Genomic DNA, 13980 nt, shown 5'->3' with positions numbered 1-13980 from the left:
AACTTTCTTTGCTTTTTCTGGGTTGATACCAGATGACTGCAGCTGCAACTCTGGTAACCTTAGGCTTACGACACTTGCTGGCATTCATGTGTTTAATTTTTAAGTGATAAATGAATTAATTATTATTTGCTCCTTGATTTGTGGGTAGGCAAAGAAGCAGGTTTCTGAAACTCAGAAGAAGACATGGGCGGAGGTCTCTGGTTTAGAGCACGGATAACCAGAGGGACCAGGCCTGGAAGAGAAGCAAGAACGAGGGGTGTCCAAAGGCGAAGCGCAGCTCAGCGGTCACAAGGCTGCCGCGGCGGACCAGCATTTGGGGAAAGGTAGGAACTGGTCCCCGCCACCTGCCGGTCAGCAGCCCTACCCACAGTCAGGCCGCGGCTACACTGGCCTAGTCCCAAAATATGTGAGCGCCGCCCCTTTCTCCCGCCCCCTTTCCCCGCCGCGCCCGCGGGGTCGGGGGCTGAGCGGTCGGCGCCTGGAGCCCGGCCGGCATCCCAGAGCGGGAGGGGGGAAGGGGCCGCGGGGGGCGGGGCGGAGCCTCGGCGCCTCCTGGAGCCTTATTCCAGGCTGCACGCCGAGAAGCGCTCAGTCGACCCAGGGAGCTGCGCGCGGCAAGCGGCTGGCTCTGTTGCTTGAGGCACCAGGGCTCGGGCGGTCGGACAGACGGAGTGAATAGAGAGACGCCCAGCGGCCGGGAGCTCCGCGCAAATCCCAGGCAGGCTTGCACCCAGAGGCCAGCAGCCGACCGTGCCCGCCGGGATCTCCAGAGATTCTCTCGCCCGGCTCCCGTGCCAGCGTCCGGTGGCCGCCGCCCCCCAAAGTGATTGCTGCCTCGCCTCCTCCGCCGAGTCCAGGACCATGAAGCTGCTGCCGTCGGTGGTGCTGAAGCTCTTTCTTGCTGCAGGTAAGCGGGCTGCCGCCGCTCCCGGGGGTCTGGGGGGATGGGGACTCTCTGCTGGGGGCACAGGGGAAGATCGCTGCAGCGTCCCCGGCGTGAGCCACTTGGTGGGGCCCGTGCTCCCTGGCTGGCTGGAGCCGGCCGCGGTGCATGGCTACTGGGGTCTGGGCTGGGGGTCTGAGGCGGCCTCGCCCCTTTCCCGCAGTGCTTTCGGCGTTGGTGACTGGCGAGAGCCTGGAGCGGCTTCGGAGAGGCCTGGCTGCTGGAACCAGCAATCTGGACTCCCCTACTCAATCTACGGACCAGCTGCTGCCCGCGGGAGGTGCCCAAGGCCGGGAAGTCCTGGACTTGGAAGAGGCAAACCTGGACCTTTTCAGAGGTGGGTGTGGGGGCTGCCCATCCTCGGACCCTGGTGATCAGTTGAACTATCATAGAATCTGGTATTTATGCCGATTGGGCACACCTGTGGTTTGGGGCTTTTCAAGAGAGGACTTCAAGGAAAAGCCTCTTGGCCTGACAAGCTCCCTGGGGGATCCTAGAACGTAGGTCCTGTTGTCTTTCTTGCCCTCCGGTCTCACATGCCACATTGCTGCCCTTCTGCATACTTGGGGGCAAATTGAGACAGGCAAGGTGCTTGGGTTTTGTGTGTTCTTCTCTGAGGTAAGCTGGGTGACAGGAACAAGGACTGGTTGAGATGCTTTCCCTAGAGTTTCTATGTAAAAATGTGCACAAGATCTAATTTCCACATTAATTGACTATTATGTATAAAATCACAGATGTGGAGATGCTAGGCACATACAAGGTGTGCAGGATTAGTCTCCATCCACCTGTCTCCAGGTTTGGGAAACCGTGGGGAATGAGGAACACTTGGTCCTGCCAGGTGAGGCCAGCACTCTTGGGGAGGCTGTGAATGGTGAGCACTGGAACCCTAGAGAGCTGTTTTGATATGCTGGGTGTCCACAAGTCCTTCACAAGGCTGGATACTTCCTGACCACTTGGAGACCCTGAGAAGGGCTCCAGAGGAGGAAGGGCCAGGTGGGATCCTTCAACCAGCAAAGGTGCTGTGGCCAAGTACATACAAGCACAGGGCAGAGTCCAGAGGCTCCAGTATTGCCTGCTTTCCTGCCCCCAGTCACCTGCAGAGATTCTTGAGGGTGGAGCTGGGACTGAGCCCTGGAGCCCTGGAATGACTATATTTGGTTGGAAAGATACCCACCTGTTCTAACTCCGCCTGCTTCTCTGCCACGCTTCTTTTTCCTTACCCAGGGATTCCCTTAGGTGCTGTCCACGCCAAAGCTGAGGCTGGGCTCTCACTTTCCATCCTCTCACAGTAGCCCTCTAGGGGGCGGGGGTCACCCCTGCCTGAACAACCTGGATTCTCCTGGCCCTCTCCTAGGCAGGGCAGAGCTGGGCTGTGACTCACTCTCCACCCACACAGCTGCTCCTCATACCTCGCAGACCTGACTCACTGCTCTCTCTCCCCAGCAGGAGCTTGGCTGTCACCCTGTCACTCTCTCCCTCCCTTTTCTGATTGGCTTGTTCTTCCTGCCTCAGTTTTACCACAACTGTGGTCACTAATTTCCTCGGACCATGTGCCTCTTCTGAGTTCTGAAGGGGCCTGGGTATGCACTGTAGGAGCAGGGGACTATGGGACTATTGGCACCTGTCTCTTCTCTTTCCTCAGGTTTGCTGGGCAAAGACTATTTTTCAAGTCTAGGGATCCTGTCACCTGAAATAAGTAACTGTTACCATTTACTAAGTGTCTCCTGTCTTCTAGTCACTTAACATGTTATTGTGAATTAATTAATCCTGCTGCAACCCTCTGAAATAGGAAAGCCTGTTCACTTTTCACCAAGAACCCCAAGGTTCAGAGAGATTAAGGGACTTGCCCAGGATCACATGACTGTAATTCGAGCACCATTCTGCTGACTTCAGAGCCCATTCATTGTCTGGTTCCTGGCTCAGCATCCCAGGTGCTCTGGGCTTGTCTGGAGGAGGACACTGCTGGGGTGTATGAGGCAGCTTAGTGTGTTGGGGAAGAGTGCTGGATATGGAGTCCAGAGACCACATTTCAGATCCCAAACCTGCATGATCTTGGTCAAGTCACTGCCTTTTGGGACCTCAGGTTTTTCATCTGAAAATGGAAAGCCATATATTTTGAAGTAAATTCTACTTCCAGAATCCTAAGCCTTCAGTCTAATAATGTATGATGTTCATCCCTCTGCCAGACATGTGCCTATAGCCATAGACAGCAGGCACCTTTTCTTCTGCTGGGACAGGGGAGGGAAGACTGGCGTCAGACCCCTGGGCTGATGGGCATAGCCCAAGGTCAGTCCCAGCTGGATGTCTGTGTGAGATTGTTTTTCCCCTTTGAAGCATGGAAAGAATGGAGAGAGCCATCATTGTTCTAGTTCCTTTTGATAGTTCTTTGCTCTCCGTCTTTCTGCCTCTTGGGCACCCCATCCTAGAAAGCAATAAACAGGACATCTGGGGATAAATGTAAATGGGCCTTCGAGAAGTAGTGAACTGCAAAGAGCACCGAGCAGGGTAAATATTTTGCTTGATGTTAAAAAAACAAGGCTCTTTGAAATTAGCACAATATTATAAATCAATTATATATCAATAAAAATATTTTTAAAAATTAAAATTAAAAAAAATTTTTTTAAGTTAAGCAGCAAGTGTCTGACCAGGGATGGCCTGCTTGCTGTCCCTGAGCCGGGTTCTGGTCTGGGCTTATGGTACCCTGGTGCTAAAGGGTACCCCAGAGGGTACTGCCTGGGCATTATTATTATTTTAGAAACCTCCTTCCTCTAAAATACCATCCAAGTGCCTTCTCCAGAAGCAGTTTTTATCTCTGACACTGTCTTCCTGCAAGTGGGTCACTGAGTGCAACATCAGGAAATGAGGCTGATTTAAGGCCAAAATAGAACCAAGTGGGTATGGGGGAGTAGGAGCTGAGGACAGACAAGGGTAGGAGTGAGGTCAGTGGAATTGCCCAATCAGCTGCAATTACTCAACTGAAGCTAACATTCTTAGAATGAGGTTCTTAAAATGAGGTTGTGAAATGCCTTTGTTGGGACCCCGCCACCAGCCTCTACTTCCTCTACCACTTTTGGGTGGTCTGCCCAGACTGACTTTAGGTAGAATCAAAGTGTCCTTCCAAACACTGCTTTTCTGATTTTTTTTTCCCTTAAGGGAGTCAAAGACTTAATGGTACTTTTCTATTGCAGCTGCTTTTTCCTCCAAGCCACAAGCTCTGGCCACACCAAGCAAGGAGGAGCGTGGGAAAAGAAAGAAGAAAGGCAAGGGGTTAGGGAAGAAGAGAAACCCATGTCTTCGGCGATACAAGGACTTCTGCATCCACGGAGAATGCAAATACGTGAAGGAGCTCCGGGTTCCAACCTGCATGTAAGTGTCCCTTCCCTGGGGCTGTTATCAGCTCACTCTGTCAGCCTAGTGGCTGTTCTGTTATCACTGTTCCTTGAATTCATAAATCCACTCAGTTTCTTCTCACCCTCTGGGAGGAAGTTGGGAGGAGGGGAAATATTTTTAGTCAGCGGAAGGGGCTCCCTCCAACATAGGATGCAATTTCCTGTGGCGTGGGTTTGTGACGCTCTTTCATCTTTGGGGGCATTTCCTGCTTGCTCAGAAATCAGCATGTGACTAGGAGAGTTGACACCTGAAGGCAGGTTCTTCATCTCTGCCTCATGCTCTACTCCTGATGGGAGAAGCGAGTAGGAAACACGGCAGAGTGGGGCTCCTGGGTGGAGTGCAGCTCCTGTGGCCTCCTTTCCTAAGTCCTGCAGGCGGGTACGAGGTGCCTTTGGATGCGTGCTGTGCAGGTGTGCTCAGACAAATGTGCATGTGAGTGAGCAGATGTGGGTTAATTGTAAGGCATGGCAGGATTGTACAGAAAGCAATCACTGTGGGAGCAGGGAGAAACCCTTCTTCCTCACCCCAGCGAGGGCCAAGATGTGGGGGACGTGGTGGGTATTGACCTTTGGCCATGGGGGTGGGAGAACACTTCCTTTGTGCAGGATTAACGGAAAATAGAACCCGTCTCAGTAGGCATCACCCCCCGGTCAGATGGCACCACCCCTTCCCTGGGCAGGGGTGTGGGTGGAGGGGCCATGGGTTCCCCAGCTACTCTGCTAGGCTGAGCCCAGCAAACGGCTGCCTTGGCAGTCCCTCAGGGATGACGACACTGCCATGCTCTGCGGCAGGCATAATGTCGCCACTGTGCCCGAGACCCACACCCACATCAGGCTGCAATCATGCCCTCTCTTCTGTTGGGCTGGAGTTGCTATGGGGAGGCAGCCTCTGTGATGTAGGAGACTCTGGGCAGATCAGGAATCTACTGTGTGCACACTGCCTCCCAGCGTGGCGGGAAGGCTTGGCTGCCTGGCACTTCTGCTGCTGTGATTGGTACAGACCCTTTGATTTTTTTTTTTTTTAAAGCTTGCTTTTGCCATCTAATCTCATATAGCAGAGTTGCCCTGTATTTGGCAATAGGATCCATCACCCCTCCACACCCACAGTCACTTGTGGGTCCTCTCCTTTAATATCCGTATCAGGAACTTGGTATTGGATGAGGGTGCTTAAGAGTAACCTAAACAGTCCCCATATTATTCTTCTAGAGGTCTGGGGACAGGGCAGGGAATGTTTGTCTTAAATTTGTAAAATGGCCTCATTAACACAGGGTGGAGGCAGTGACTCTGAGGGTTGTCAAGATGGATTCAGGCCAGGAATCTGTCTGGGCTGAACTGGCCAGGGCTCTGGTGGATGGACTTCCATTGCTCAGCTGAGAACCCTTGTAAGGCTGCTCTCCTGGAGACCTGGGGTCAACCCACCACCTAAGCCCAAAGAGCCTAGGTAATGGTGTCCAGGACCAAGGTGCCCCTAGGGATGGTGATGAAGACTGTGATGATGCCTTCTCTCCTTTTTCCTGGAGCTTAACAGTTTATATTTAATATGAATTGAGCCCAACAGGTATATGTTGACCACCCACTTGGTGCCAGTTATTCTAGGGGATGGGAAAATATAGCCCTGTATTCTCAAAAACACTCTGCTGGTTAGGCAGGGCTTGCTGTCTCTACTTGGAAGATAAGGAAACTGGAGCCCGGAAGTAGGAAATGATTTGGTTTGAGATCAGCAGCTAAATAAAGTGGGTGGAAATAGGACAGGCACTCAGGTGCCTGACTTCCAGTCCAACATGCTTTTCGTGCCCCCAGGCTACACTAGGTGTTGGCTTGCTTCCTTCTTCCCCATCTGTTCTTACAGAGTTGGAGCACAGTTTTATAGAGTGCAGCTATTATACTAGAGGTCTCTTAAGGCTTTTACTAGTTGAAGAGCATGTTGAAGTCTGATGTGATGACTTTATGTCTGCTTCCAAGGGAGATTTTCAAGGGGCTGGATTCTGTGTCTTGTTTTTCTGCCTCCAGCCCTTGGTACTCAGGGCAGCAGGCAGCAGGAAGACACAGAGCTCCTGGTTTGGGAGAATGTGACATCTGGGCACCTAAATCTGGGGTCTTTTGTGGCTCCTTCTAGCCTCCAGACGCAGCAACCGCCAGCCAGGGTGTGTCTGGGCTGCCGTGGTAAGCTTGAGGCTGGCCGGCTTCCTAAACCAGCCCTCTGCAGCCATCATCCACAGGAAAACCCTTTTGTGTCACCAGCCAAAAGTTACCCTCAAAGAGCAGTTTCCTGGGGCTCCTGACAAGTTGCTGACCCAGAAACTGACTGCAAGATTTCCTGTGGCTGGAGGAAGCCTAGGGGCAGTTAGCCTGAGGAGAACTCAGGGCTGAAAGAGGGCTCTAGTTGGCCTCACTGCCCAGATGCCAAGGAGCAATAGTGAGCTCCCTTCTCCTTGACTCTGACTCTGGTACCCTTTTCCTAAGGATATGGGCAGTATACTCTGGAATCTGATTAACTTCCACACAAGTGGGATTTGGCCTTTATTCATTGCTTTTATCCATATTATCTCATTTGATCTTCACAAAGCTCTAGTAAGGTAGGCACTTATTATTCCTGTCTTTCACATGAGAAAATCAAAGCTTAGAAACGTGACCCTCCCTTGCTCCAGATCACCTGGCTAGAAATAGTAGCAGAGCCAGTCTGGAACTCATATATGCGGAGTCCCCTCTGCCAAATGGTGCCCCTTCACCTCCTGGGACAGGCATGGAGAAATCCAACTTGGAAGATGTCTCTGGACTCTAGAGGGTTCTGTTATAATACACGTTCTGAAATGGGCCACAGACGTGGGTAGGAGGAACACGTCCCGATTTGATGGGTCGCCGGCTCTGGGCAAGAGACACGATCTTGTCACCACCCTGGGATGCTTGGAATGCCCCTCCCCTAGGGGAGCCAGGAGTTGTCTACAAAGGGAGGGGGAGGTGGGTAATATTAGGATGTTTACATTATTATCCTTTTGACTCAGGGTGGCGGAGGGGGTGGAGGGATTATGTAACTGAATTGCGGGACTCTGAGGCCAAGCTTTATTTCTATCATCTGAGTAAGTACCTGTGGGGTTTGAATGATGGGCTTGAAGTGAAAAACAGACTCAACTTCAGCTCCCCTCCCCCCAGGAAAGCACAATCTCTGAAGTCAGCCAGATTGCTGGGTTGAATCCTGACTCGACTCTACCACTCACACACTTTGTAGTCTTAGGCAGGTTATCTAACAGAAGTCCAACCTCAGTCCTTTCATCTTTGAAATGGAGATAGTAACTCCTACTTCAGAGGGATATTTTTAAGAAGAAATGATCCTTGTAAAGCCATTAGCACAGTACTTGGCTCATAGTAAACCTATAATGTGTGCTATTAATTATTATTTATTTATCATTCAAGATACTAATAATTGAGAAATCAGAGTCAGGCAACACCCAAAATCCATCAAGCCCATCAGATGTGTGTTTCCTTGGGGTAACACTGTTCAGAATGGAAAGAATTACGAATTTGGAATTTGGCCTTTCTGCTCTCTAGTTTTGAAACATTTGACAAATTGTTTACTGTCTTCTGACCTTAATCTTAGTCTTTCAATATGCCAAAGAGGCTATCCCTGCCTACCAGGGTGTTGTCTTAGTTAAGCTAGTTGATAAGAGTAGTCTTGTAAACTGTCAAGTGTGGTGCACAGGTGATGTTCCAGGGGTGCTCCTGAGAGCATCCTGTATGTCCCAGCAGGAATAGGGGTCATTGTCTTGCCCACCTGGGTCAATGGGACAATTGTGTGGAGAGGTTGGGCAAGGAACTGTGTGCTGTGCTGTGGGCCTGACCTACCTTTATCTTGCAATGAGATGGTTCCCTGAAATGTGCAGGAGCTGGGAGAGGAAGAGGTGCTGGGCAGGATGGCAGGGGCAGCCCAGACCCTGGGTCTTCATCGGTCTGTTCCTTGGAACTGCCTGCTACCTCTCCACAGGAAAAAGAGATGCTTTGCTCTGAGGAACCAGGTGCCTCACCTTCTCCCTAGAGGACGTGCAATTCAGAATACAGGGCCCCACCTTCTTGGTGCTCCCTTTTGTAGCAAATGGCCTAGAGGCCATGAGCAGGCAGTGCCACTGCAGCCCTGACCAGGCATTCGTGGGTGCAAATGAGCAGCACGCTGAGTTCAGCGTCAGACTATCTGCATATGTGTTTCTGCCCTGCTGTGTGACCATGGGGAAAATTGCTCTGCCCTTCTGTGACATGGGCTCCCACCTACATCAAAGGATCCGTGGGCTGCTCAGATAAAGAAAGGGACTTGAATGTCCCTGATCAACTGTGGGCATTTCTCAGTCTTCATAAGAGCTTCCAGGAAAAGTTTTGTGTTAGAAGAGGCTGTTGCCTGTGATTTCTTTCTTTTTCTTTCTGGCCATGCCCTGTGGCAAGGATCCTAGTTCCCTGACCAGGGATCAAATCCGCATCCCCTGCCTTGGAAGCACAGAGTCTTAGCCACTGGACCGCCAGGGAAGCCCCTGATTTATTTCTCGAGTGAAAAAAGCTGAGGGGGTTGTTTCTGATGGTCTAAAATGCACTGGCAGGACAGCTGGGCAAGATGTTTTTCTTCCTTTGTTGCTTTGTCTTGGAATGATAGCTGGATGTTCAGAGGCCAAAGGCCAGAATTCAGCTTTCAAGTTGGGCCTTGTACCCAGGGGGAGCTGGGAGTTAAATGAAGGAAACTTGAGAAAAACGACTCCTGGCAAAGGAACAAGGCCTATTAATAGGCTGGGCAGTGGCAGAGAGGGACTGGCTGCTGAGAGCATCGATGGGGAAGGCTGGGTTTATTTCTGGGTCAGAGTGATGAGGGGCCTCACTAGAGGGAGTGATACTGAATCCCCTCAGTTCAACCCACCAGCTCTTGTGCCTAACTCCTCTGAACTGACTGAAACAACATCTTTACACACATGTAGTTAATCAGCCATACGTGGAACCTGTCTAGCCAAAACCTGCAGTCCTTTCTTTTTCCCTGCCTGGAGCAGGAATCTGGGGCCAGAAAACCAAAGGGAATGAAGAAGGGGAGGGCTTGGAGTGAAGGAGGAAGGCCACAGAGCCTTTAGAGGGGCTTCCAAAGAGTCTTGTACTAGAGAAGAATAGAGAAGCAACAGGGATCACAGAGACAGAGAGGCTGAAGCTGTGAGGAGTGGGGTTTGGCTTATGTAGGCAGCCCATTACCAGGAGTGAAACCAGACCACTAACTTCATCTCTGCTTTGTTCTGTTTTGGACCAGCTGCCACCCAGGTTATCACGGAGAGAGGTGCCATGGGCTGAGCCTCCCGGTGAAAAATCGCTTATATACGTACGATCACACAACCATCCTGGTTGTGGTGGCTGTGGTGCTGTCATCCGTCTGTCTGCTGGTCATCATGGGGCTTCTCATGTTTTGGTGAGTGTTACAGGCTGTTTCTGCAAATCACTTCTATTTCTCCTCCTTTAAGATCTTTTATCTGATGGTCACATGAGCCCTCCAAACCTCCAACCCCACCCCCTACTCTCCGTACCCTCTGCCAAATCTTGGGCTAAGAGCCTGACTGACATTTCTGGGTACGGGCTCTCCAAGAGCCTGGCTTCTTTTGTATGACATATGTCCAGTGTCTAGAGCCCAGGGCCAAAGTCGCTAGGTCATAGGAGGTCCTGAGCTGGCAGGCTCTGCAGCTCTCCCATGAAGCCACATCTTCACACAGTTCTTTTTCCTGACTCTATTTTCTGTTGGCATCAGGATGTGATTTGGTCAACAGAGCATGAGTGGTGCTATTGGTATATTTTTCTAAATCTGAGGCATCTGGACCTCAGGCCACACTTCTGATCCTGCTTCTGTTCTAGATCGGAGGGACCTACTAAGCACTCTGTGCCCATTTGTAAGCAGTGCAGCTCATCTGTTGTGAGACCTGGATCTAGTTACCTGTCTTTATAAGAATTGTAATCTTCCAGGGATTATAATCTCTGTTCCCCTACTTCATAAAGATGTTGTGAGGATTGTATAAATGAGATGAAAGCTCTTGGCAAATTGTGGCCTGCAATTAAGAGACAGGCATCCTTTGGATATGGGCATTTGGACCTTTGGGCAGAGGTCTGTTGACCCACCATGTCCTCTGGGTTTTTCCAAGTGTGAAGAGAACCACTGGGCCAGAATCTTTTAGGAGGGCCAGCTCTGGGACTCACACCCTGTTACAGCAGGCAGAACTTGCTCACAAAACTTACCTTCCTCAGGTACCACAGGAGAGGAGGTTATGACGTGGAAAATGAAGAGAAAGTGAAGTTGGGCATGACTACGTCCCACTGAGAGGAACCTGCGCTCAAGGTAATGATCCATCATTTGCCTCATGGTACCATCACTGCCTTTCCTGGATCTAGGAAGTGATCCAGGCATGCTGGATTCTTTTCTAGGCGTTCTTCTCTTGACCTAGGAGTTAGTGGGCAGGCTACCGTGGAGTGAGGGACCCATTGCGGAATTGTTTTCAAAAAGGTTGTCAGTGCTACATCTCTACGTAGGGTGAAAGTTGCCAGAGAGATACCCAAGAGAGATGCCTGAGAAGACAGCTTCTCCCATCCTCTTCTCCTCTCCTTCCCACCCCTTCCCAGAAGATCTTTCCACTTCTTGTCGTCGTTTGTTTTTAGATTTTCCACTTCTTAAAGCTGGACCTAGGAGACTCTTAAGACCTCTTAAGCTGGATCTAGCTTTAAATACCTTCTTCTTGTACTTTAGGAATCAGCTGGGGACTGCTACCTCTGAGAAGATACAAGTTGATCTCAGATTCTACAGAGGGGAAGGACTTCACAACTAGCCATGAAGATTCCTTCATCCCCAGTTGCCATCTAGATTGGGCCTCCCATAATTGCTTTGCCAAAATACCAGAGCTTTCAAGTGCCAAACAGAATATGTCCAGTGGGATCTGGGTCAGAAGAAAGCAAAAGTGAGGGACCTTCGTGTCCTCCTGATTCTCCTGCACCAAGCCCTATTTACCCCCATACGTTTGTTTGAACACTTCTCTTCTGGATTAAAAATGCCAGTTAAATTCCATATGCTCCAGGATCTTTGACTGAAAAAACAGAAGGAGAGGAAGAAAGAAAGATTTGGGGACTGGAAGAAAGTAACAAAGATTGAGAAGCCATGTACTCGAGTCGCCACCAAGGGATCTGCCATTTGGACCCTCCAGCGCTGGATTTGATGGGTTAACTGTGAAATACCATAGACCTGAGAACTCTGAATTTTGGGACTTCTTCCCAGATGGAAAAATAACAACTATTTTTGTTTGTTTGTTTGTTTGTAAAATGCCTCTTAAATTATATATTTATTTTATTCTATGTATGTTAATTTATTTAGTTTTTAACAATCTAACAACAATTTTTCAAGTGCCTAGACTGTTACTTTGGCAATTTCCTGGCCCTCCACCCCACATCCCCCACCATCTGGCTCAACATTAGACTCTTCTGCTGCAAACATGAGATGGCTCTGTCATCCATCTGTAGTCATCCATTGTCTGTCCACATTTCTGAAGATCTTCCATGATCAGAGTGCCACAGGGGGAGTTCTGTATGGTCAGGATGTAGGAATTAACTTTGTCAGATCCACTCTGTGAGTTGGACTGCAGTCTTGCCTAGGCGATTGTGTCTACCGTTTGTGTTTTGAAAGCCCGCGGTGCTGATGTCAAGATGTAACAGATATCAGTGTTATCCTGTGTCCTCTCCCTGCCCAATCCTAGAAGAGGTTGGGCTTCCATGCCTCCAGCTTTCCTGGCCCCTCACTCTTCGTGGGCCCAGGTCCACAGAGTGGGAACTCACTGTCCCTTGTGTCAAGACATTTCTCTTACTCCTGCCGTTCTTCTGGTGCTACTCCATGCAGGGGTCAATGCAGCAGGGCGTAACGTAGAGAAGGTATTCGCAAACAAAAAGGCTGAGGAGGAACAGGAAACAGTGGAGCTGACTGTTCTTAGTAATTGATAACCTACCAATTGCTACAGAGAAGGATGGAGGTGAGGAGGGCTTTTGTGTAATCCCACCCACCTCACCCAAACTACAAAGGTATGCTGTCATGGTCCCTTCTGGAAGTTTCTGGTGCCATTACTGAACTGTTACAAACCTGTATTTCCAAACTTGTATTTCTAAAACTGTATTTCCAAACTTGGTTCATATTTATACTTTGCAATTCAAATAAAGATAACCCTTGCTCTGTAGCCTTCTGTCTGCTTGTTTTAACTGGGAAGTGGTTTAATGTAGGTATTTGCTAAGCCCTGACTCTCTGGTGGGCTCTGAACCCGGTCTGTTTATGTATACTATCTCAGTATCCCCACCAATCCTGTGTAGGAGCTACTGTTGTCCCATTTTTCCAAAATCAGAAACTGAGGCTTGGAAAGTCTATGTAACTCGCCTGAGGATACCTAGTTGGTAAGCGACAGAGCTGCAACTAGTAATCTGACTTTTATTTGTCTTAATACTTACATGATAGCATATCTGAGGCAAGAGAGAACAGACTTTCACAAAGGAAAGGTTGTAACCAAGAAAGACATCTACCGGTTCAGTCAGCAGACTTTGGCCTCAGGGCCTGACCTGCTATGCTGTCTGTGCAAGCAGGCCTTGCTCCTGGTGGAAACAGGCACGTTTGACTCCTCTCTCGTGCTCTGCTGCTGCTAAGTCACTTCAGTCGTGTCCGACTCTGTGCGACCCCATAGACGGCAGCCCACCAGGCTCCGCCATCCCTGGGATTCTCCAGGCAAGAACACTGGAGTGGGTTGCCATTTCCTTCTCCAATGCATGAAAGTGAAAAGTGAAAGGGAAGTCGCTCAGTCATGTCCAACTCTTCATGACCCCATGGACTGCAGCCTACCAGGCTCCTCTGTCCATGGGATTTTCCAGGCAAGAGTACTGGAGTGGGGTGCCATTGCCTTCTCCATCTCTCATGCTCTATATTCCGTCTATCATCCATCAGCCAATCTTGTCAGACCTACCTTTTGGATATATGCTGAGTGCAGCCATTTCTTATCACTGCAACCATCATCACCTCAGTCAAATTTCACCATCATCTCTCACCCAGACTTTTTTGACTTTTTTTTTTTTAACTTTTGATTTTGTCTCACCACTTGTGGGGATCTTAGTTCCCTGACCAGGAGTTGAACCTGTGCCTTCAGCAGTGAAAGTGTGGAGTCCTAACTATTGAACCACCAGGGAGTTCTCTCTTACCCAGACTCTTGTGATGGCTCCTTTCTTCCTCCTTACTCCCATATAGCCCATTTCCAATGTAAAACTCAGTGATCATTTAAAACATAATCCAGATCTTGTTTGCCTTGCAGGCCTTTCTCGACCACCCTGTTACACAATAGCACATTCCTTCCCAGCCCACTCTTGCTCTCCTTGTTATTCTGCCTTATTTTTTTTCTCCACTGCCCTCATCACCACTAACATATACTTATTTGTTTTTGTCTATCTCTTCCTACTAGAATGCTAGCTCCATGTAGTTTGGGGTGTGGACATTGCTCCAATCCCAGATTGTAAAACAGTGTAATTGAGTTGTTCAGTTCAGTCGCTCAGTCATGTCCGACTCTTTGCGACCCCATGAATCACAGCACACCAGGCCTCCCTGTCCATCACCACCTCCCGGAGTTCACTCAGACTCAC

At 49.7% G+C, this 13980-nt stretch overlaps 1 protein-coding gene across 1 annotated transcript; it reads left to right on the top strand.

Moving 5' to 3' along the window:
- The first annotated feature begins 590 nt into the window (after positions 1-590).
- On the top strand, positions 591-12542 carry HBEGF (heparin binding EGF like growth factor). Its single transcript, XM_042250567.2, has 6 exons — positions 591-907; positions 1107-1280; positions 4132-4309; positions 9599-9754; positions 10579-10669; positions 11075-12542. Exons 1-5 carry the CDS (start codon positions 862-864, stop codon positions 10649-10651), a joined length of 627 nt encoding a protein of 208 aa, XP_042106501.1. The 5' UTR covers positions 591-861; the 3' UTR covers positions 10652-10669; positions 11075-12542.
- Positions 12543-13980: the final 1438 nt, after the last annotated feature.

The sequence above is a fragment of the Ovis aries genome, chromosome 5, assembly GCF_016772045.2.
Source record: "Ovis aries strain OAR_USU_Benz2616 breed Rambouillet chromosome 5, ARS-UI_Ramb_v3.0, whole genome shotgun sequence".
Taxonomy (NCBI): Eukaryota; Metazoa; Chordata; class Mammalia; order Artiodactyla; family Bovidae; genus Ovis; species Ovis aries.
Note: the sequence above shows the minus strand (reverse complement) of the source record. Positions and strands in the feature narration are given on the sequence as shown.